The sequence below is a fragment of the Kogia breviceps genome, chromosome 15, assembly GCF_026419965.1.
Source record: "Kogia breviceps isolate mKogBre1 chromosome 15, mKogBre1 haplotype 1, whole genome shotgun sequence".
In the NCBI taxonomy this organism is placed as follows: domain Eukaryota; kingdom Metazoa; phylum Chordata; class Mammalia; order Artiodactyla; family Physeteridae; genus Kogia; species Kogia breviceps.
Window position 1 is genome coordinate 7,968,742 of NC_081324.1, and position 22,544 is coordinate 7,991,285.

The 22,544-nt window shown below is 35.9% G+C and overlaps 1 protein-coding gene across 8 annotated transcripts in view; it reads right to left on the reverse strand.

The window, feature by feature from the left end:
- The window catches only part of CCDC102B (coiled-coil domain containing 102B), a 246,363-nt gene that overhangs the window by 22,108 nt on the left and 201,711 nt on the right, over nucleotides 1–22,544 (reverse strand). For 5 of the 8 annotated variants that reach the window (XM_067014941.1, XM_067014939.1, XM_067014935.1 and 2 more), the window contains one exon: nucleotides 6,031–6,134. In XM_067014941.1, the coding sequence (XP_066871042.1) occupies nucleotides 6,031–6,134 (104 nt within the window). Of the gene's footprint in view, nucleotides 1–1,165; nucleotides 2,938–6,026; nucleotides 6,135–22,544 lie in introns of those variants that run through there. The other 3 variants (XM_067014942.1, XM_067014937.1, XM_059039688.2) reach the window with 3 other exon arrangements.

The window sequence follows — 22,544 nt, forward strand, 5'->3', positions numbered from 1 at the left end:
TCAGCGGCCATGGCTCACGGGCCCAGCCACTGCACGGCACGTGGGATCCTCCCGGACCGGGGCACGAACCCGTGTCCCCTGCATCGGCAGGTGGACCCTCAACCACTGCGCCACCAGGGAAGCCCGACGTGACTTTTTTAATGTATTTTTTCACAGTTTTTTAATTGAGGTATAACTGATTTACAATGTTGTATTAATTACTGCTATACAGCAAAGTGATTCACATACTTTTTAACATTCTTTCCATTATGGTTTATTATAGGATACTGAATATAGTTGCCTGTGCTATACAGTAGGACCTTGTTTATCCAATCTGCATATAAAAGCTTACATCTGCTAATCCCAATCTCCTACTCCATCCCTCCCCCAACCCCCTCCCCCTTGGCAACCACCAGTCTGTTCTCTATGTCCGTGATTCTGTTTCTGTTTCATAGGTAGGTTCATTTGTGTCATATTTTAGAATCCATGAGTGATATCATATGGTATTTGTCTTTCTTTTTCTGACTTACTTCACTTAGTATGATAATCTCCAGTTGCATCCATGTTGCTGCAAATGGCATTATTCCATTCTTTTTTATGGCTGAGTAGTATTTCATTGTATATATGTACCACATCTTTATCCATTCATCTGTCGATGGACATTCAGGTTGCTTCCATATCTTGGCTATTGTGAATAGTGCTGCTATGAACATAGGGGGTGCATGTATCTTTTTGGATTAGAGTTTTGTCTGGATATATGCCCAGGAATGGGATTGCAGGATCATATGGTAATTCTATTTTTAGTTTTCTAAGGAACCTCCATACTGTTTTTCCACAGTGGCTGCACCAACTTTTCTCCACACCCTCTCCAGCATTTATTATTTGTAGACTTTTTTTTTTAACATCTTTATTGGAGTATAATTGCTTTACAATGGTGTGTTAGTTTCTGCTTTACAACAAAGTGAATCAGTTATACATACAAACCACCTAGCTGATGTAGACTTTTTGATGATAGCCATCCTGACTGGTGTGAGATGATACCTCATTGTCATTTTGATTTTCACTTCTCTAATAATTAGTGATGTTGAGCATCTTTTCATGTGCCTATTGACCATCTGTATGTCTCCTTTGGAGAAATGTCTATTTAGGTCTTCTGCCCATTTTTGGATAGGGTTTTTTTGTTGTTGCTGAGTTGTATGAGATGTTTTATATTTTGGAAATTAAGCCTCTGTTGGTCACATCATTTGAAAATACTTTCTCCCATTCTGTGGGTTGTATTTTCATTTTGTTTATGGTTTCCTTTGTTGTGCAAAAGCTTGTACATTTGATTAGGTCAAAGTTACATTTGTAAGTTTGTCATTCTTTATCGAATTACTCAGTTGAATCATTCACTTAAAAGCAAACATTCCTTTTGCTCTGAAGAGCAAAAGGAATAAGTTTAATACATTTGTTTTTTCCATATGTACCTGTTAGCATATGGTATTTGTTTTTCTGAGTTACTTCTCTCTGTATGACAGACTCTAGGTCCATCCACCTCACTGAAATAACTCAGTTTCGTTCTTTTTATGGCTGAGTAATAGTCCATTGTATACATGTGCCACATCTTCTTTATCCATTCATCTGTTGATGGACACTTAGGTTGCTTCCATGTCCTGGCTATTGTAAATAGAGCTGCAATGAACATTGTGGTACATGACTCTTTTGAATTATGATTTTCTCTGGGTATATGTTCAGTAGTGGGATTGCTGGGTCATATGGTAATTCTATATTTAGTTGTTTAAGGAACCTCCATACTGTTCTCCATAGTGGCTGTATCAATTTCCATTCCCACCAAGAAGGAATGCAAGAGGGTTCCCTTTTCTCCACACCCTCTCCAGCATTTATTGTTGGTAGATTTTTTTGATGCTGGCCCTTCCCAGCAGCCCTTTCTTATATCACTGTTTTATTATGTGACTTATTCTTTAAAATTTTTTCTGATTACCTTCTCTTTAGAACAAGTGTTTATTTCTACTTCTAACAGAAAATAATGTAGAATTTCATATTTGCTGTTTGTTTCTTTATCTGAGGCATCAGTGTGGCTACTGAATAGGACAAATCTCTTTCACATTACTTGTTGCCAAAGATTGATACCTCACTCTAATAATTATCGTTGAAGATGGACTCAGGAGTATTTTTTCCCAATAGAATACATTCAAAGATGAGATGTTCAAATAAGAACAGTATTACATTCAGTACACAAACTGTCTTCCTAGTTAAACTTGCCAAAGCTGTTATTGCAGAAAAAATTATATTGGTCTGTTTTAGTGTGTTTTAGTTTCTTTGGTGGATACAGTGCATATAGATGTATGAACACATCTCTAAAAATTACTCTTTTCCAGCCAGCAGAATCATCCTCATTGAGAGTAGAAATTTTCAAATGTTCTTTCATTAGTTATGTTCCCAGAAGAATATGAATTTTAACCTTCATCTGAAGAAACCAGATACTTAGAGGTGATTTCAGAAAATATTACTGTCTTCACAACAATATATAAAAGGGAGAAAAATATTATGTGTACTTCTTTAGAAAGGATCATGCCAACAAGATGAAAATATATTAAGATTAAAAATAACCATTCTCATGATTTCCACTGCATTGGGTATGATGTACCCAAAGTTCAGCCACAGTGAAGACAGCAGTATGCCTACCAAAGTGAGAATGTTTTGGAGGTCATTTAATTCCCCACACCAATCACAGACTACAGTTTTATTCGTAGGAGTAAGTGAGGGCCAGGCCAGGGGGCACACAGAAGGTCTTTGCATTTTGGAGGGAAACGTGCACAATGCATATCTTAGCTCGACACTAATCTTAGTCTCCTCTTGGGGTATGTAGACAATCCATATCTTCATTAGCTTGATTTAACATCAGCTAACATCTCATTTCTTCCATGCAATTTCTTCCATGCATTTTTTTATAAACCTCTGTAAGAGCAATGTCAGGAATTATATTTTCTGTATATATCATTTCATATTTGGCATAAATAGGTGGCACTTTGCAGTATAATACTAAACATTCCCCATTGTGATATCATTTCTTTAGGGTGTTCAATATAAACTATGCTTAAGTTACTATAGTTCTATTTTAAAATGTTTATATTTGAAACTGGTTGATATTACAATTCGTGCAAAGGGGTATTTTTAAAACAGCATTGGGGTTTCTTCATTAATGTGGTTATGAGTATTCTAATTTAGGAAAATATTTAGATTTCAATTTTTTTTATTAGAGTTTTCTAATATTTTCCTTAAAATGACAGATAACAATGTTTAAAAAGAAAAATTTCTGATGTTTATTTTACTGGTTAGTGCCTATATCACAATATTGTGTTCCTGACATATTTTAGTCTAACATACAGGAGTTTAAGGTGTGTAATGTCAGGATTATTATAAAGTTCTGTTTAGTAAAAATGTGAATAATCTTACAAAGAGATTTCAAAACAGGTAAGAAAACATACCTAATAGGAGGTTATAGGTTTATGTAGTTGAAGTCAAGGGCAAGTAGTATTACTTTATTAAATTTTTCTGGGAGGCATTTCCAAGATTTCTTTAAAATATATTTTCTTTTTTGCACAAAAATTTTTCTAAATATTCTCTCTGAAGGAAATTGCCTCTTAAAAAGTAGAGTGAGATGAATAAACTAATATTTGTTGCATATTTATTAATGTATAAGAAACATCTGACATAGCACACGACATTATTTTATTCCGTCTTTAAGGGGGTGTTATATAGTTCTATAAGTCACACGCTCGAGGTCACAGACATAATAAATAGCAAAGCTTATCTTCTGATTTAGCCTGAGGAATATAGGTAGGAGTGAAGTCTAATCAAAAGTTGCTGCATTCGTGGTATCTGCCTTGTCTGCAAAGGTGATGGCAACAATGTCTAGGATGTCCCTATGTGCACATATGGTTCTTCCCATAAAGCCATGCGGTCACTTTCCTCAACTCTTGAACCTGGGATGGCCTAGTGACCTGCCATAGACTCTGACCAATAGAATCTGAAGGAAGGGGCACTCTGTGACTCCCCAGGGAGATTCCTCAGGGCAAGGGAGAAGCCCAACAAGAAACAGCCATTTCTCACTCCAGCTGAAGTATCAGATATACGAGTGAGGTCATTTTGGACATTCTAGCCCCAGAAAGCTCTCTGTGGAAAGCAGAAGCAAGAGTAACCCTGCCACCTCTATGTGAAAAAGAACCCCCCAGCTGAACCCAGAAAACCCACAGAACTGTGATAAACAATAAATGTTTTAAGTAGGTGGGTCATTCATTTTGCAGCAATGGCGATCTCAGACACTGGTATCTGGAAGTGAGGGGCTGCCATAACAAAATAGGTGGCATCGGTTTAGGGACATCAACAAGTAGAGAATGGAAAGATGGTGAGGAAGCTGTTAGTGCTGCTGTAAAAGCAGTGAAGTGACGGTCACTGGAGGCTGGAGAAGGGGAGACATTTATGCGTTGGTGCAACAATGAGCATTAGTGGCACCTCTGAGAACATGGAACCTATAACAAGCATGTGATAAACCTGTGGGTCAAAAAACCAAGATTCCCAGGCAGAATGTGAAAGTGAGAAATGTCTTCTTTTAAGTGGTCTTAAGAGAAAAATAAGTGAAAGAAATTATTCATTTTTCAAGCAGATTTTAGAGGAAATAGAGAAGGCAGACTCAAAGTAAGAAACTGTCTCCAGGTAAAGATAACAAAAAGTGTTATGGCCAATTTGCTTTGAAGAACTGAGCAAGACTTAAGACAGGGCTTACTAGAAGTTTGAAGGGTGTGGCTGAAATGAAAGCCCATCCTGGGGCCCACACCCTTCACCAGTGCATATGCAATGGTCTATGGAAGGCCACTGGTGGGCCTCTTTGTCCCCAGGCCTTAGAATTCCCACCAGTCAGACCTTCCCCCACGTTAGAGAAAGACACAGGCACAGAAGGGAAGGCTGGGTGAATGATGAAGCCTTTTACAAAGACACAAACTGGATGATCATATGAGAGGAAGCTTTACTTACAAATCAATTAGTAAATGTTCATTCCCACTAATCGGGAAGGAAGAAGACCAGGTATATTATTGACTGAGTTAAATTTTACAAGTAGGATTATACAGGGTCTCTTCTTAAGGTAAGTTTCTTTATCTCAAAAAACTAAACGTAAATATGAAGCCGTAAACTATACTATATAAAAAGGTCTCAAATATTCCTCTACGTACAATTTTATACTTTGCTTTCGTTTCATCCAAATCAAAGGAAGTCATAGCTTTATTTCCACCTGACTTATATCTAGATACTATTGTACTTGCCAGCGCTGGAGGGCTTTTCTAAACGTCTATCCAGATAAAAGTCAAAAGCCCCTTAGTTCCTGAGGTGCTTGTTGCTTTTCCTTAACTTCAGTTACAGGTGATGTATTATTTTGAGAGTATTTGTATCAATTGGAGTGCAAATCTTAGCTTGCTCCTTCAGTCTCTTTATAAAGCAAATCATAGTGTTTGACACCTCTGTCCACTTTTGCCTTGTATGAAGAATTATACCAAATTTATTGTTACCTCTCTGGGGTGAAAACCTTTTTCACACAACATGCCACCCTTACCACATAGACTGTGAATATGTGTTTAATGTCTGTCAATTACTTAAACCATTACTTTTTCTTAAGTACAGTGATTCTCTTATCAACCACCCAGCAAATTGTATGGTTTACAACTTCTCTTTTCTTGCAGGTATTATAACTCTTTCAGTTTGTGAAATGTATTCTGAAAGCTCCTTTTACCTTTCAGAAATCTTACACCTTTAGAACTAGAGTTGCTTTTAAATGATATTTAAATTGTCTTTATCATAACATGTAACATTTATTGGGGGGAAAAACAATAAGAGCCAAGAAGCCCATAAATTTAAGTACTGAGTGCCTGTAAGTTTAATATTTCTAGTTAAATATCCATAATATTATTTTTGTTAAGAAAATAGGAAAAAAGGACATCAAGATTTTCCTATCTAAGATCTCGATCTTGAATTTGACATATTTTGTGAAATAATTACCAGTTTTGTAAGTGCCCGAGTTTAAGTTCCAAGTTTTCATTTGTTTCTTTCTGTTCATCCAAAGATCTCTGGAGCTTATGGATCTGATTCAGGAAATCATCAAGCTGAAAACAAAATAGAAAATGCCTCAGGTAAGATGATTGAAATAAGAAAATCCTTTTAAAAGCAAGCTCTTTTTTGCATGACATTCTTTTTTGTATATATACATGAATGTATAGGAATATTTATTTTTAATTATAGAATTAGTTCATATAGTCAATAAAATAAACATCTACATGGAGTCTAGAATTTGACAAAATCTTTTCTATCTAGGCACTCCTCCCCCGTTTCTAACCTGGGCTCCCCTACCTTATTATTCTGAAGATTTTGAAAATAGTTTTACGTATTTGCATGTGTATATTTAAGTATAGCATATATGTGTGCATAGACATATGCTAAGTGTATATATGTACACTTATACAGACACACACACATAATGGTACAAATAGAAATATTTAAAATGTATTCTTTTAGTTGTTTTTAACTTAAACATTAAAAAAATGGGTATTATGCTCTATGTAATCTTCTAATACTTTCTTTTTTAATTCAACTGCTAAGACTCATCCGTGTTGGTGACTCACTGTAGCCTCTTTGTTCTGGTTTACCATATCGTACTGCATGATGGCGCCATGACAGTACACCACCCTCCTGTCCATAAGTATTAGACTGTTTGCAGGCTTGAGCTGCTCTGAACACTCTTGTGTAGATCTCCTGATGCATATGTGCAAAGTAGTCTCTGGAGACATACATAGGAGAACTGCCAAGTTATATTTTTTAATGTTTAATTTTTCAAAATAATGCTAAAATGTCTCCCCAAAATGATTTACTAACTTACCTCCCAAAGGCAGTTAGATGGGATCCTGTTTGAGCATATCTTCGCCAACACTTGGTGGTGTGAGATATTAAAACTTTTGCCAATCCTTGATCAATACATTATGGTTGATACCTCTTTATATTTTTATTGGCTCAATGATTTTCTTCTTTTGTTCCTATTCAGATCTTCTGCTCATTACTCTATTTGGAGCTCTTTCTTTTCTTTTTTATCTGTACATGTTTGTTATAATCTCGATACTAACCCTTTGTCAGTTATAAGTGTTCCAAGTATCTTCACCAAGTGTTCAAGTTTATAACTTATTTTTTCCATTTTATTTAAGAGCTCTTTGAATGAATAAGTCATTTTATTAAGCAAAATTTATCAATTGTTTTTACAGTTAGGATGTATTTAATAATGCTAAAAAGTATTTCCCTATGCAAAGCTTAGAGAACTATTAATCTGTATTTTCAACTAAAATTTGTTAAAGTTTTGCATTTGTCATTTAAGTCCTAGATCAAGATGGAGTTAATTTTTCTACATGTGAGGTAGATCTCCAATTTTATTTTTTCTCTATATAAACACATTTCAAGAGGTGTTGAATTAAGTTGTCAAGTTGTCTAGCCTGAGTGGAGGTTCCACGGGGTAAGGTTTAGATAGTTTTAGTGTCTTCTCTTCCTCACAACAATATCTAGCAACCATATTCCTCCAATTGAATATTTCAAAATCTTGTGGAAATTACCATGCATATGCAGCTTCAAGACAAAAATGTTGCCTCTCCAAGCAGAGTGCTGAGCTATGGCACTATCATAGAATAAGGTTAATAATTTCAGTATTTAATAAAATTGTAAGGATAGTCAAATCTTCCTCACCTTGTGCAAAGTCAAATTACTGCTAAATATGAAAATGAATCCCAATTCTCTGATCCCTTGGCCAGTGTTATTCAAGTTAAATCATTTTAAACATTAGAAAGAATTATATAGGGTTGAGTTGGCATTATTATTTTCCAGGAGCGAAAAGCTATTTCTCTTCATACCCTCACCATTCTATAAACCCTTTTCATCAATTGTTTGTGCCCGTGAAGTAGACATTGTCAAGGTGTATCAAAATTAACTCTCAAATATTTTTATTTCTGGATGTCAAACATTCAGACATTTTTTGTAATACACACTTTTTTTTGACATCCACAATTCTTAAGTTTATATATATACCTAACCATTACTTTTATATACATAATCTGAGTTTACTTTCTTACCGTCAAAGTTCTCCCTTATCTAACCTGTGCAGGTTTTTGTGGACCTCATTTTTCCTAGTTTCTCCTTTATACAGATAAATGTCGAACTAGAAATTTCTTTACAGACATTCTACATGTCTCTAGTTCTAATTTTTCTGCAGTTAATGTAGCATGTATTTGTTAATATATTAGGCTTATGTTGGATTTAATTATTATATTTTACATCAAGTTATTCAAATCAAGTGTTGTCTATTTTGCTAGATAAATGTTACAGAAATATTAAAGTACAAACATGTCTGTATATATATTACTTAAAAGTTCTTATAAAATTCTAGTAGGCCAGGCATCCAGACTAATTTTACTTCTTCAGATACAGTCTTGCATCCAATTTCATTATTTAGGGAGGAATCAGGATGCTCAATGTTCATGCCTCATTAAAGATTAATTTTCTATCAGGATAAAAATTAGAAGAATAAGGTAATAGGCAAATAATGATTGACTAATTATTATGGAATTATTTCACATTTTCATTTTCCTTCAAATATCTACTTGGAAAAAACCCAACTATTTGGCATTACCAAGGGAAGTTCCCAAATCATTTACTTAACGAATGAGAAATGTTATCTTTTTTTTTTTTTTTTTTTTTTTTTTTTGTGGTATGCGGGCCTCTCACTGTTGTGGCCTCTCCCGCTGCGGAGCACAGGCTCCGGACGCACAGGCTCAGCGGCCATGGCTCACGGGCTTACTTGCTCCGCGGCATGTGGGATCTTCCCGGACCAGGGCACGAACCCGTGTCTCCTGCATCGGCAGGCGGACTCTCAACCACTGCGCCACCAGGGAAGCCCAGAAATATTATCTTTTTGTACTTTTTCTTCAATTTATAAATTTTCAGCTTTTCTATCACTTGGGATTTTAATATAGGAATACCAATATGGGATATATGATAACTACTTGGAAAGTTTAATTACACACAGGTATTAGTAGATATTTAAGGAACATTTTGGTACAACTATAAGAATATGATACTTAAGTTATTATATTTGAAATTGGAATAACTGGAGTAAATAAATCTTGTAATGCATTTTGGAAATGTATACCAAAAGTTTTAAGATTCATATTTTTTAAAATTCATGTATTGAAATATCTGCAGATATTAAAATGTTTAATTAGAATTCATAATGCTATTTTATGATATTTAACTTTGGAAAAGCTCACAATATTGTGAGTAATGCATGACATTTCTTATGTAAAATAACATACAAAGAAAAAAACCAAAATGATACAAAATACTGGTGGAAGTGTTATATTTTCTAAATTTGTGTTAAGGAAGTGGAAAATGCAATGGAAAATGCCCAAGGTGTAATTCAGACCTCACCTGGGAGATTTGGCTAACATCCGGTTCTGATCTTATCTCCCCACTTGACAAACCCCTCCTCTCCGTTTCTCTCTCATATTACCTACCCGGGGAATCCCAGGTTTTATTTTGTTCTCCAGCAGCCCTGAACTTCTTGTATTTTTTAGCCCACAACAGGGTGGGTTTGGTGGCAGACATGGTGCTTGTTTTCTTTCTTTCCCCATGCCTTTGCTCACATTCTCTCTTCTCTATGGAATGGACCACGACTCTGCTCCTAAAATCCTTTAAAACAGGCTTCCTAAACTTTACCATTTCTATGAATCACCTTAGGATCTTGTTAAAATGCCAATAATGATTCAGGGAGTGTCAAGCAGGGTTCACGATTTTTCCATTTCGCAAGTTGCCAGGTGATACTGATGCTGTTGCCCCTTGGAACACACTGAGTAGAGGTCAGTACAATTACCCTGGCCCCAATGCTGTAGCTTTTCTTAAAGTCTCTGCTCTCGAGCTTAGGCCGGGCTGCAGTGGATGCAGCCTCAGAGTCATGGCATGGAGTTGGAAGGTCCTGGCAGGTGCAGGGGAAGATAGAACAGATTCTGAGGAGGCTGAAGGAGAGGAATCTGCAGGCCCTAACTGCAGCGAGGCCTGTGGAGAAGAAGCGCGTAGGGAGAGTGACCCTTTACTGCTGGGGGGAAGATACTCCACCAGCTCTAGCATTAATTTGGACAAATAGGAAAGGGACCAAGAGAATCTGGATTCTCTTTTAGAGGTCCGTGCTGTTCGGATTGGTGTTGATCCAGGGCCTTCAAAAGTGCCTCTCTTTCCATATAACCTTTAAGAACAAATAGGACTCGAGTAAAGGCAAAGGTCCATCCTTCCCTAAGCGGGACCCAAGGCCCCATGCACTTGTCAAGGTCGATCTGGAACAAAGTAAGTTTTTATTTTCCAATCCCCAGACAAAACGGTGGAGTAGAAGGACCCGAGCTTGCCTCCTCTCACAAAAACACCAAATTCACAACTAACTGCTGAATAACCATTGACAACAAAGGACTAGAACCTGCCAGAAACGATACTCTACTTCTAAAGGCAGAGAAGAAGCCACAACGCGATGGCAGGAGGCGTGCATTCACGATACAAACAAATCCCATACCCGCCGGGTGGGTGACCCACAAACTGGAGAATAATTATATCACACAGATTCTCCCACAGGAGTGACAGTTCGGAGCCCCGTGTCAGGCTCTCCAGTCTGGGGGTCTAACAGCAGAAGGAGGGATAAATAAGGAGGTTGGGATTGACATATACACACTAGTATATATAAAATAGATAACCGACAAGGACCTACTGTAGAGCACAGGGAACTTGGTACTCAGTAAGAACCTATATGGGAAAAAAGAATCTGAAAAAGAATATATGTGTAACTGAATCACTTTGCTGTACACCAGAAACACAACATTTAAGTCAAATATACTCCGACATAAACTTTTTTAAAAAGCAAAAGCAATTTTAGAAACCAAAATCTTTACCAAATAAAAACTTTTCTTCACTTTTATTTTTTTATTTTCCTCATTCACAGTGATAAATTCTGATATTAAGTAAGGAATGAACCGTTGCTGAAGGTCTTGTGACATTTCATGTATTCTCAGGCGTTTAGGTTGTGAAAAGCAAATAAAAGCCTCTTCACATTACAAACAAATACTCTGCTATCTCACTTGTTTACCTTTACCCTTGATCTTAAACTTATCAAACTAAACTATAATAGCCATCCTCTCTCTCAGGCTGTGAGGTTCTTGAAAGTGCTGCAGATACACACACACGCCCTTTCCCTGTTCCCACTTGTGCACTAGATCCCATGCTCGTTCACCCACTCAAGGACACACACAGTTTCATCAGTACACGGTGCTGGGACTTCCCTGGCGGCACAGTGGTTAGAATCCACCTGCCAATGCAGGGGACACGGGTTCGAGCCCTGGTCCAGGAAGATCCCGCGTGCCGTGGAACTACTAAGCCCGTGCGCCACAACTACGGAAGCCCCTGCGCCACAACTACAGAAGCCCGCACGCCTAGAGCACATGCTCTGCAACGAGAAGCCACTGCAATGAGCAGCCCACGCACCGCAACGAAGAGCAGCCCCCGCTCACTGCAATTAAAGCCCACGCGCAGCAACAAAGACCCAACACAGCCAAAAGTAAATAAATTTAAAACATACACGGTGCTCTCTCATATATCTTCCTGTTTCTTTCTCTACTTGATCCTTCCCATCAGGGGCTTTGTACTGACTAGTTCCTTCTGCCTGGAACCTTCTTTCAACAGTTATCTGAATGATTAACTTTCATTAACATCTTCCATGTATGTATTCAAATCTGAGGCCAGACACCATATTTAACATTGCAACCTGCACCCAAAGCAAGAACAACAGTTTTTTTTTTTTTTTCCAGCAGTCATATGATTTATATATAAATTGTCTCCGTTTCTCTCCACTGGAATGCAAATTCCATGCAGAAGGGATATTCATTTTATTCATGTATAGATTTCAAGTGCTTAGAATAGTCTTTGCATGTTTAAGAAAAGGAATAAATTAATGTTGGGTAGGCTAAAGCAACAGATGCCCTTCCACTTTTGTTAAATATCTATGCCAAGAGAGAAGACCGTAATTTGCAAATTCTATATCCATAGTATCCTAAAACTTTCATATGCCAGATAAATTCAGTTCAATACTTACTGTTGAGCACAGAATAATTGCTTTGTTCCTATTGCTACTCTGGTAAGGCCCTGGCCAGTCTGGCTGAAATCAGGGTAGATTCACAAACATTTATGATTCAAGAAAAATGTTTACACCATCTATTATAATCTGATCAAACTGGCAGTAAAGTAAGGTGCAGCTATCGTCTAAGACTTGGTAGTACGGAGACAATGACTTCAGCTAAAAAGGACTTGCAATTCCTGGAAAATGTTAATCTCCATCATTGAAAAGAAAGGAAAATAAAATGACAAAGGAAAGCCTGTTAGGTGATGCAGACAATAGCACGTAAACCCATTTTTATTTTTATTACATACATCCTTACCTAAATCTAGCCGGAAACCATTGATAATCAGTTTTGATACATCTTTCCATTAGCAACTGAGCGGGACCCATGTCACAGAAATTGAAGTGACATGTTTAGCATTGGGTATTCTGGCAACTCTTTCTGGCCAACCTGCTACAACTCTGCTCTAGGGCATCCACAGTGGGGTGTCTTTATAATCTCTGCAGTTTGGAGTTTGATTAAGGTAACGAGGAAAGATGGCACAAATTCAGATAAGTGTCCTGTTCACAAATTCCCTAAACCCAACTCATGTAATGTAGAGCCTTTGTAAGGAATAAGTGGGCATGACAGCTTGCTGACTTTAATTAGTACAGACTAATTTTCCAGATTTTTTTTTTTTTTTTTTTGCGGTACGCGGGCCTCTCACTGTTGTGGCCTCTCCCGTTGCGGAGCACAGGCTCCGGACGCGCAGGCTCAGCGGCCATGGCTCACGGGCTTAGTTGCTCCGCGGCATGTGGGATCTTCCCGGACCGGGGCACGAACCCGTGTCTCCTGCATCGGCAGGCGGATTCTCAACCACTGCGCCACCAGGGAAGCCCCAGATATTTTTAATTGGAACTGAAATATTCTGAACCATTTCATTAAGGATTATACCACAATATGCTCTTCACCTAAAAAAAAAAAAAAATCATTAAAATAAACAGGAACATTTTACTAAAACTTCCTGGTGATCTCTGATGGAAAGTGCTTGCCTTTTGAGAAGTTTGCTAAGTATATAGCATGTGTTACATGATTATACATATATTTCAATGTTAGAATTAACTTCAAGGTATTAAATACATCTTATTGCTACCTATATGGAAATTACTGGATGACTTATATTTAGTGACTCCAGCTAATTCTTACTAAGGTATTCAAAATTAAAATGTGATCTCATTTTAACAGAATACTAAATGTTCTGTGGTCTTGTAATCCATGATAATAGGTGTGATTTGCCAGAATTACTAGTTTCCTCACTGGCCTTCTTTTTAAATACATATGTCACTGAATTTCACTGGCCTTTCATGAAACTGGCTACTAAATTTCTTCCAAGTACTTTCCACGTAAAGTGAGTAGATTTATTGCCTACCAGACAATTGTTAAAATGTTTAAGAAATGTTAAACAAGGAATAAGCAGGGCATAAATGTAATTGCTGAAATAATTTACTAAACTATAAATTTTCTAATGAGCTAAGGTAACAGTGCAATTATTATAGATATAGGGTTAATGAAACTACTATATCTCAGCTGAATGACAGAATTAAATTCTTCAGAGCAAAAGGAATAAGTTTGCTTTTAAGCGAATGGTTCAACTGAGTAATTCGATAAAGAATGACACATGGTTCAGATTTGAGAGATTCCCATTTTAAGGAAACTATATTTTGGGAAACCTGAAGACAGTTTTCTCTAAGTGGACCTTACAGTGAATGAATGATAAAAATTACATTCCCAATGATGTGAATCAATTATTTCCCCAAAGGTTTTATTGTCATCTTATTGACCAAAACCAAACCAAACCAAAACAAAACCAACCCAGAATAATTTTCCAAGTAGCTGTGCTTAAAAGTATGAAAACAGGAACAGAAGAATTACAAGAGAAGAATAAATCTGGAGAACTGACACTTCCTGACTTCAATACTCAACTTAAACTGTAGTAATCAAGACAATGCTTTACTGGCAGAGGATACACTTTTATTCCATTGATCTAAATGTCTATCAAGAGTCCAGGGTCAGCTGGATTTTGATATGGGTGTCAAAATACTTCAGTGAGGCAAAGAATTATCTTTTCAACAAAGAGTTCCAGGACAATTAGATATCCACAAGCATAATTTTGAATTATGCTCACCTCATTTATAAAAATTAACTCAAAATGAATCAGACCTAAATATATCTAAAACTATGAAACTCTTAAGAAAACGTGGGAGTAAATCTTCATGACATTGAAATAGTCAATGTTTTTTACACAAAACAGCAGAGCACAAGCAACAACAAAAAAAAACAGATTGGACTTGATTAAAATTATTTCTGGGCTTCCCTGGTGGGGCAGTGGTTGAGAGTCCGCCTGACGATGCAGGGGACACGGGTTCGTGCCCCGGTCCGGGAGGATCCCACGTGCCGCGGAGCGGCTGGGCCCGTGAGCCATGGCCGCTGAGCCTGCGCGTCCGGAGCCTGTGCTCCGCAACGGGAGAGGCCACAGCGTTGAGGCCCGCCTACCGCAAAACATTTTTTTAAAAGTGTATATGAATTAGATCTCAATAAGGACATTAAAATAAACACAATAAGAGTAAATATGGCATACATTTCAGTTTGCTATAATATTTATATATTAAGCCAAATCAAAATTAATTCTAGGGTATCTACAATAGAATTAAGTCAATTGAATATATCCAAGGATTCCAGAGCTCTTAAGAATGTTATCTTAAATAACAGTATCACTTGAATCTAGAATATTTCATTGCTTTATCTTTATATAATGAACTTTTGAAATATTCAAGAATTGGATGAACTTGATGCCTTAATACGTCTAACAATTATTGGCATTGCTTTAACATGTATTGACCTAGATAATCTTACGTGACTATTTATTTATATACAAAGCATTCTATTAAACAGTTTATTTCAGCTCAGAGTTATTTTTCTTTCCAATAAATTAAACCAGCGTCATGGTCAGTAGGAGCTAAGCACCTGACATCCTACAATACTGATGATTCTTAATCTATGTCCTGAGAGACTAATACTGAGTATTTGTTCAGGTTACCATAGAAACTGTAGAAGCAAAGCTATGATATTATGTGACAAATCTGTAGTTGAGAGAACACTTCAGGATTCCATTGTATCCCCTGGGGCAGCAATATTACAAGTGTTTATGGTTTCTAGATAAGGGACACTTAATTGGTGTTAATTTTATCCAAATTACAGACAACTATAGGCCAGCTATTTCCATAGAGTAGAAATCAAGATGTGTGAGAAAATACTAAGTGTATTTAATTTGTAACTGGTATCTCACAAAGGTTTTGATATTGATCTTTATTAAAACTGACTTCAAGTTGCATTAACCTGAGCAATATGCTAAAGTGTTTGCGCAGAGAATAATAATATCTTGTCTAACATCAAAGGAAGACAAAACATTGTCAAATAATATTAATTTTCATGACAACAGCACTTGTATTTCATCAGCACCATGATGTATATATTTCCCACTTTCCTCTTTGAGAATCTGAATAGTAGAGAACACGAATAAAGTACCCAGGGAACAAACAATCCTTCCTTCCCTGTTTTATTTTACTCAATTAACACACAACAGATGTCTGCTTTCAGAAGGAAGCTCTTTAAGAGCACTGGGCTATGTGCCTCTTTGCCTTTGGATATTGGAGTGAATTCCAGCATCATGAAACTTAATGAAAGAAATGACATTGCCATTTTTGTCGCAAGTTTTAATCTTTTATCACAGGTCTTGAATCACCAGGCTTCATCTCCAACTAATGTTGAACATGGGTATAAAAATACTGTTATTCCTCGTTATTTTAACCAGAAGAAAAGGAAATTGCAGAAACATGAGTTACAGAAATGCAAAGATGAAATATGATTAGAATTGTAAAACTCTTAAAGGAATGTAAACATTAAGAACAAGAATATTCAGTACAAAACTACTCAATTTTACTTATTATAACAGGATTTGGAAACTCTTCCTCACGGCTCTGTACTCTAGCAATTCAGTCTAGGTATTAAGACAGTGCCTGCCACCCTATAGGCCATCTACACAGGTGACAACGTGCTAGTGAGTCAGAAAAATCTGTTTCTACAAATATGTGGTGAAACCTTTATAAAACATAGAAAGTGGAAATCTTATTAAAAGTCACAGGACTTGTATCTAAAAAACCACAAAGAAAAACAAGTTAGAAACTAACAGAATATTTAAAAACCAGTAATTACTCTTAGTTAATTGATTACAACTAAGGCTCAAGCTCTTATTAAAACAAGAATTAGACATCCAAAATGAGAAAGAGATACAGCGTTCTTTCAAAATAAAATTCATGAAAAGAATAAGTAGAAAAGAAAAAAATCTTCAAAAATATGTTTCATAAATAGACTACAAAAACATGGAAAAATATGTATGTTAGGAGAAGGGGAAACAAGTGATATTTTTTGATTGCTAAATCAAAGGACTAGTGCTTAGTTTCCCACAGAGGATAGGGAGGACACCATAATCTAATAGTTTTTATTCAGAAGAGAACCTTTAAGGGTTTGAAAAGGACTGTAATGATAAGAGGGATAATTATAATGATAAAAGGAAGAAATGTTTTCCTCTATCAAATATCTTTCCAGATTACAATTTTCCAAAATGACAAAAACACCTGGAATGGAAGTTACTTACCCTGCAACTTCTCCGTGAATTAAACTGTTTTCACTTACAGGCACCTAACTGCATTTATATGGGTTGCTTTCCTGGGGTGGAAAGTTAAGACGGAACAAAGTCCTTCTTTAACTGAATAAGATTCAAATAGAAAACTTTACAATTAAAATATTATACTCTTCCTTTAAAGAGAAGATGCAAACTGACTTGGGAATGAACTTCTGCACACATAACCTATAAACATGGTCATCGGCCACTTCTTACGGAAGTTTCAAAGAACTAGAAGAGATTCCAAAAGTGCAATGTTTCTAAAAATGTTTCTGAAACAGAAATGGACACCTCGTTATTTGTTGAATTATATTGAAGCTTCTGAGTTCCAAACTTCTGCAACTGTCTATGATAATCTTGGTTATTTTGTAACTGAACCAACAGCCATATCATCCCAGAAATCTCTTCACCAAGAAACTTTGATTAATTTCCTCTGAATAATTTTGATGACTGTTATCTAAAATAATCTACGGTTATAGCAGTAGCTGGACTGCTTAATATAAGAAAAAAAGTTAATGACAGTAGGATAAGTAGTTTAAAATACAGAAAAATATTTAAGTATTTTGTTTTACATATTTCCTAGTAGAAAATGTTTATGATCAACTTAGCTTAACAGTGATAGGGAAAAATCTATTTTAAATAATAGCAAGGGATAAGTAAATGGAAATGTAGTCATGATTTACAAAATTTATACAGTATTCAAATATGAAGAAAATACTTCTTCCCCTAAATAGTAAGTAGAATAAAGCTGGCACACTTTAATTGCAATGTATCACTGCCATTGTAGCCTTAGTAATATTATGAAAGTCAAAGGAGACTTAGTGCCGATGGAATAAAGATGGAAAACAGATATGTAGAGCACATTTCTTAAAACAGAATTGTAATTCTGTACATAGGAAAACCAATGAGATGGTAGTAAGCATTCTTTCACTAGAGTAACGTTCAGATTCCAAAATTTCAAAGTATTTCCTTACACCTTTCTTTGAACATAATCACTGCCTACCATCTGAGTCACTAGAACCAACTGTAAACAGATTTACCTGCCATTTATTTTGTACTGTCAAAACAAAGTCAATATAGTAAAAAGGGTGAAACACATCTTTAAGTTATTATGAAAGCAGTTTTGACCTCACAGACCTCCAGAAAAATTGTCTAGGACCTTCAGAGTTGAGAACTGCTGGTTTAAAGAATGTTTTCCCAATGAAGTACTTTCTAAGTTGGATGAGTTCTAACATGATTGGTTTGCTTTGCATTTGGTTAGAAGTTTCTAGAAACAGTATGAAAAATATTCTCAAATATCTGACTCAAACCTCCGTGTGTATAGGTTATATATATAAATGAGGAAACACATTATCCAACCTGGTGGAGAATGGCGGCTTCTCATATTTAGAATATCACACAGCAATACATGCTTTAAAAGTTACCAGCTTAGAATGCTGCTGTCCAATTCATCTAAGAATATCTGTAAATAATGGAGATTTCTTCCACTAATAGTGTGCCAGTTCTAGCACATTTAGCCTCCTGATAAAGAACTATTAGGTAAGCAAATAAATGAAAGCAAACCGACATGCCCTGAATGCATATAAATTAATGAAGTGGGAAATGTACTGGAAAAATTCCTGAGTGCTATTGGTCATCCAACAAGGTATTTACTGCCTTTTTTTTTTTTCCCCCTCAACACATCCATTTTGCCCGTCATACCTAGGTCATCAAGTGAATACATCCCATGTAGATAGGCCAATGTAAGACTTTCTACAGCTACTTCATGAAATAAAGCTCATGCAACTCCTTGGAGTTCCAATTTTTTCCTCAGTTTAGATAAACATAAACTGACTTAACTATTAATACCTTAAATATTCTATATTAAAATGACAATAGATATTTTATGTAATAGAGACTTCTAGTTTTAAAAATAAACTGTAAACATCAAAGAAATGTTGTATTAGCTAAAGACTACAATTCAGAATGTCCTGGGCTATTTGGTTACTTTTTGTTATTCAGGGAATTTTGTGAAAAATTGCCATCACTAAAGGATACCACTATAGTCACTGTACTTGCATAAAAGACAGCCCTACTTCTCCTAAATTTAGGAAGGCAATTATATTTCTCCTTTTGAAGACACTGTATTTGAACTGAGTTTTTTTCCAAAGAAGACCATATTCTGCTAACAGACAATACGCTATGAAGTATTTAATTTTGTTTGCTTAGTAATTAAAAGGAAATGCAATTTGTTCAGTAGTATAGATACTGAAGTTAAATGTTATACCACTAGAAACGTTTAACTGTCTACAGACTTAATAGACTTTTAGCATGTAAGATTTTTAGGGATTTTAATAGACTATTTTCTAGGGCAGTTTTAGATTTACGTAAAAATTGAGAGGAAAGTAGAGAGTCCTCATGTAGTCCCTATGCCTGCCCCACACACATCCCCACCCCACTTTCCCCTATTATTAACATCTTGCATTAGTGTCCAACAGACAAAAGATAATGTCATCTTGAGCAAGGCTGGCAGTCTTGAGGGTGGTGATAAGTGGTCATTTTGTGATATATTAGGAATATAGGACTTAAAGAATGTGAGGATCGATTTAATATGGAATAAGTGAGAAAGAGAGGGGTTAAAAATGATTGTTTTGCAAAGATAAGAAGTTAATATATTTCTTTCAGGGATTTTTTTTTTTTTTTTACTGTAAAGGGAGTTTAATAATAGCAAAAATGGAATGTGTACTTAAAGGAAGTCAGTTCATTTACAATACTTTATATATAAAAAATCTTTAAATATACAGGTATGTGTATATACACATGAATATATATATATACTTGTGTATGTTTTATATATATATAGGCTGACCACAGATAGGAACTGAGAAATTTCATCCATAGTATCAGATATGTAAGCAGAATATAATGGTTCCAACTGATATAGCTAATTTGGTAGATGTGATGGTGAGAGTGTGTAAATATTCTGTATTCCACATTCCTGTTTGTTTTTGTTTCTCAGTAAATTCAAAAGAAAGATTATCATCTGAGAGTATGGAGAAGTGAGGAGGGATTAGAATAGAGATAGGAAGTGAAACAGTCATTTAGAAAAGTTAATGCTGGAATGCTAAGATGCTACTTGAGACTAGTGACCATGAATGTAAACCAAGACCTGTTACCATAGCGCTAGGTTCTTTAGCGCCACATGCACAGCTGATGAAGCAGAAGGTTGCATTTAATGATGAAGCCGAGCTTGAGTTTTACAAGTGAATGTCTACAAAGGATATGGGGGCAAGGAAATTAAGGTATATGCAGTGAAGGGATTATAATGTAGAGACATCACATTTATGGGCAAGGAGTGAAATGAGAAATGGAAGTGGATAAGTGACAGTGAAAAAGCAGTATCATCAATAGATTATATGCCCCGGGGGGTTGAAGTTTTGTAGTACTTGGTACTGAAGAAAGTAAACTGGAAAGATAAGAGTATGTTTGGAGAGTTTGAGACCCTGAAGAAAGTCTAGTAATTAGTGAAGATAATATCTGCCGTGTGACCTTGGGAGTAGGTTGGTAGAGTCGAGAAGGACAAGATAATTGGAAAAGAAGGATTTGAGGAACTGAGAGTGCAAAGTACTGAAAGTTTTCATTTGGGATACAGTACTCAGTAATAGAGTCCAAAAGAATAGAGGAGTGACATTGCCAAGATGGTGACAGAGGTTGTTTTTGACTTCACTCCCCATCACAGAAAGAACAACTAGCAACTACTCATGGACAAGGCATCACTGGGAGAATCCTAGAACACAGGAAGGAGGCTGAGGCAGTCGCCTGCACCCCAGAGACCAAGATAGACTGAGGGGGAAGGTGAGAGGAACAGCTACACACTGACTGCACTGCCCCTCCCCCAGGCCGGGGCAGCACCAAGATCCTGTCGCCTGAGACCATGATTGAATCGCTACAGTCTTCTCCTTCAGAACAAGAGTTCTTCCTTAGAACTCCATCTGAGTTCCATCCGAGTGCATTTTATGATGGATGCTGATGATTGTACAATACACCACCTGCAAAGACTACCCCTGGATTCTTCAGAATCATGCCTAGAACACCCATTTTGGATTTCTCTGATGTAGACTCTCTACCAAAAGGGTTTCAATCTAGAGTTGACATCCTGGCTCTGGCTTCCCTCCATCCCAGCCTCTAGATCAAGTTCTGGATCTCAACTCTTACTCTGCTCTACACTTCTACTGTTAATAGAGTCCTGCGCCGTTGTATTCTGAAATATGATTATCACCTCTGGAACATACAATTCAGTCATTCAATGCACTAATTTAACTCTCAAAAAGTGATTGATTCCAATCAAATGTGCAATTACCAAGAAGTGACAGAACTAAACTTTTCGCTTTCTTAAACTATTCAAGTAAATACTTGAAACAAACAACAACAACAACAACAACACAAAAAAGCCCACCAGAATCTGGTGGGTTTTTTAATCTATAACTTTAACCAAAAATAAAATATTTTCTGCTAATTAAAGCAATAATATGTGAAGATATAGTAAGAACATAAATCTTATATCTTTAGGAGATGACTATATTTATTCATCTCCAATCAAAAAAACACTACTTTAACTCCATGAAAGGAAAAACAGAACGCTTTGTTGAATATTTCTTCATAATTTGTGCCAACATAAATTTTAGTCTTGCCTTTATACTCATTGAGTGTGAAATGCATCAAATTACAAATTTAAATATGTCTAATTGTGTGCAGTTTATATTTTATCATCTGATTTTCCAACTACAGCAGAACCACACAAATGAATAGCTAGAGATCTTGCATATATATCTTTGTAAACTTCAAAAGTTCTTAATTTATTACAGCATGAAGGGAAAATGACTCATAAGAATTTCATAGCCTTAGAGTTCTGAGTGTTTAAATACAAGTAGTCATACCTTTTTTAATAATTCCAGTTGAGCAACCCTAAAAAAATTATTTTTTCATATTAGTTAGATAACTGAAATGTCTTGTAATAAATGACCTACCTGACAAATCTTCAAAAAAGGCAGAAGTTCAAATATCATGATTATTTTAGAAACTTCAAAAGCATGTAAATGTAAAAGTATAATTCCACTCGACTTTTTTTTTTACAACACAATATTAATACCCTAAAGATGTCACTCACTCTTTCTCATTATATATTCCATATAAGAAAATTTTGAGAAAGATTTTTATTTCCTTTGACACAATAAAATGTCCCTTGTTTTATTTTTATCTTACTGGAACATTATTTGAAATGCTTTACCATTAAGCTCAATTATGATTTTTTTCATGAAAAGAATATTCTGATTAGAGCAGAAAAAAAAATTGTCCCTGAACGTTCTCTTTGAAATGATCCACTAGAAACTTAAAACACTAATCTTTTATCAAAATGTTTTGTAATCCAATATGGAAGCCAAGATCCTAAATAAAACGTTTTCTTTAAATGTTCATTTGCAGAGAACAGTTGGATCCATGGAAGTAGCGTCATCACTATGCAATGAAGACGAGAGTGTATAAAACCAGAAGATATATTTTTAACATATATGTCTGTGCTTGAGTTGGTATCTTATCTCTTCCTCTCCCATGTGTGACCATGGTCATGTCATTTA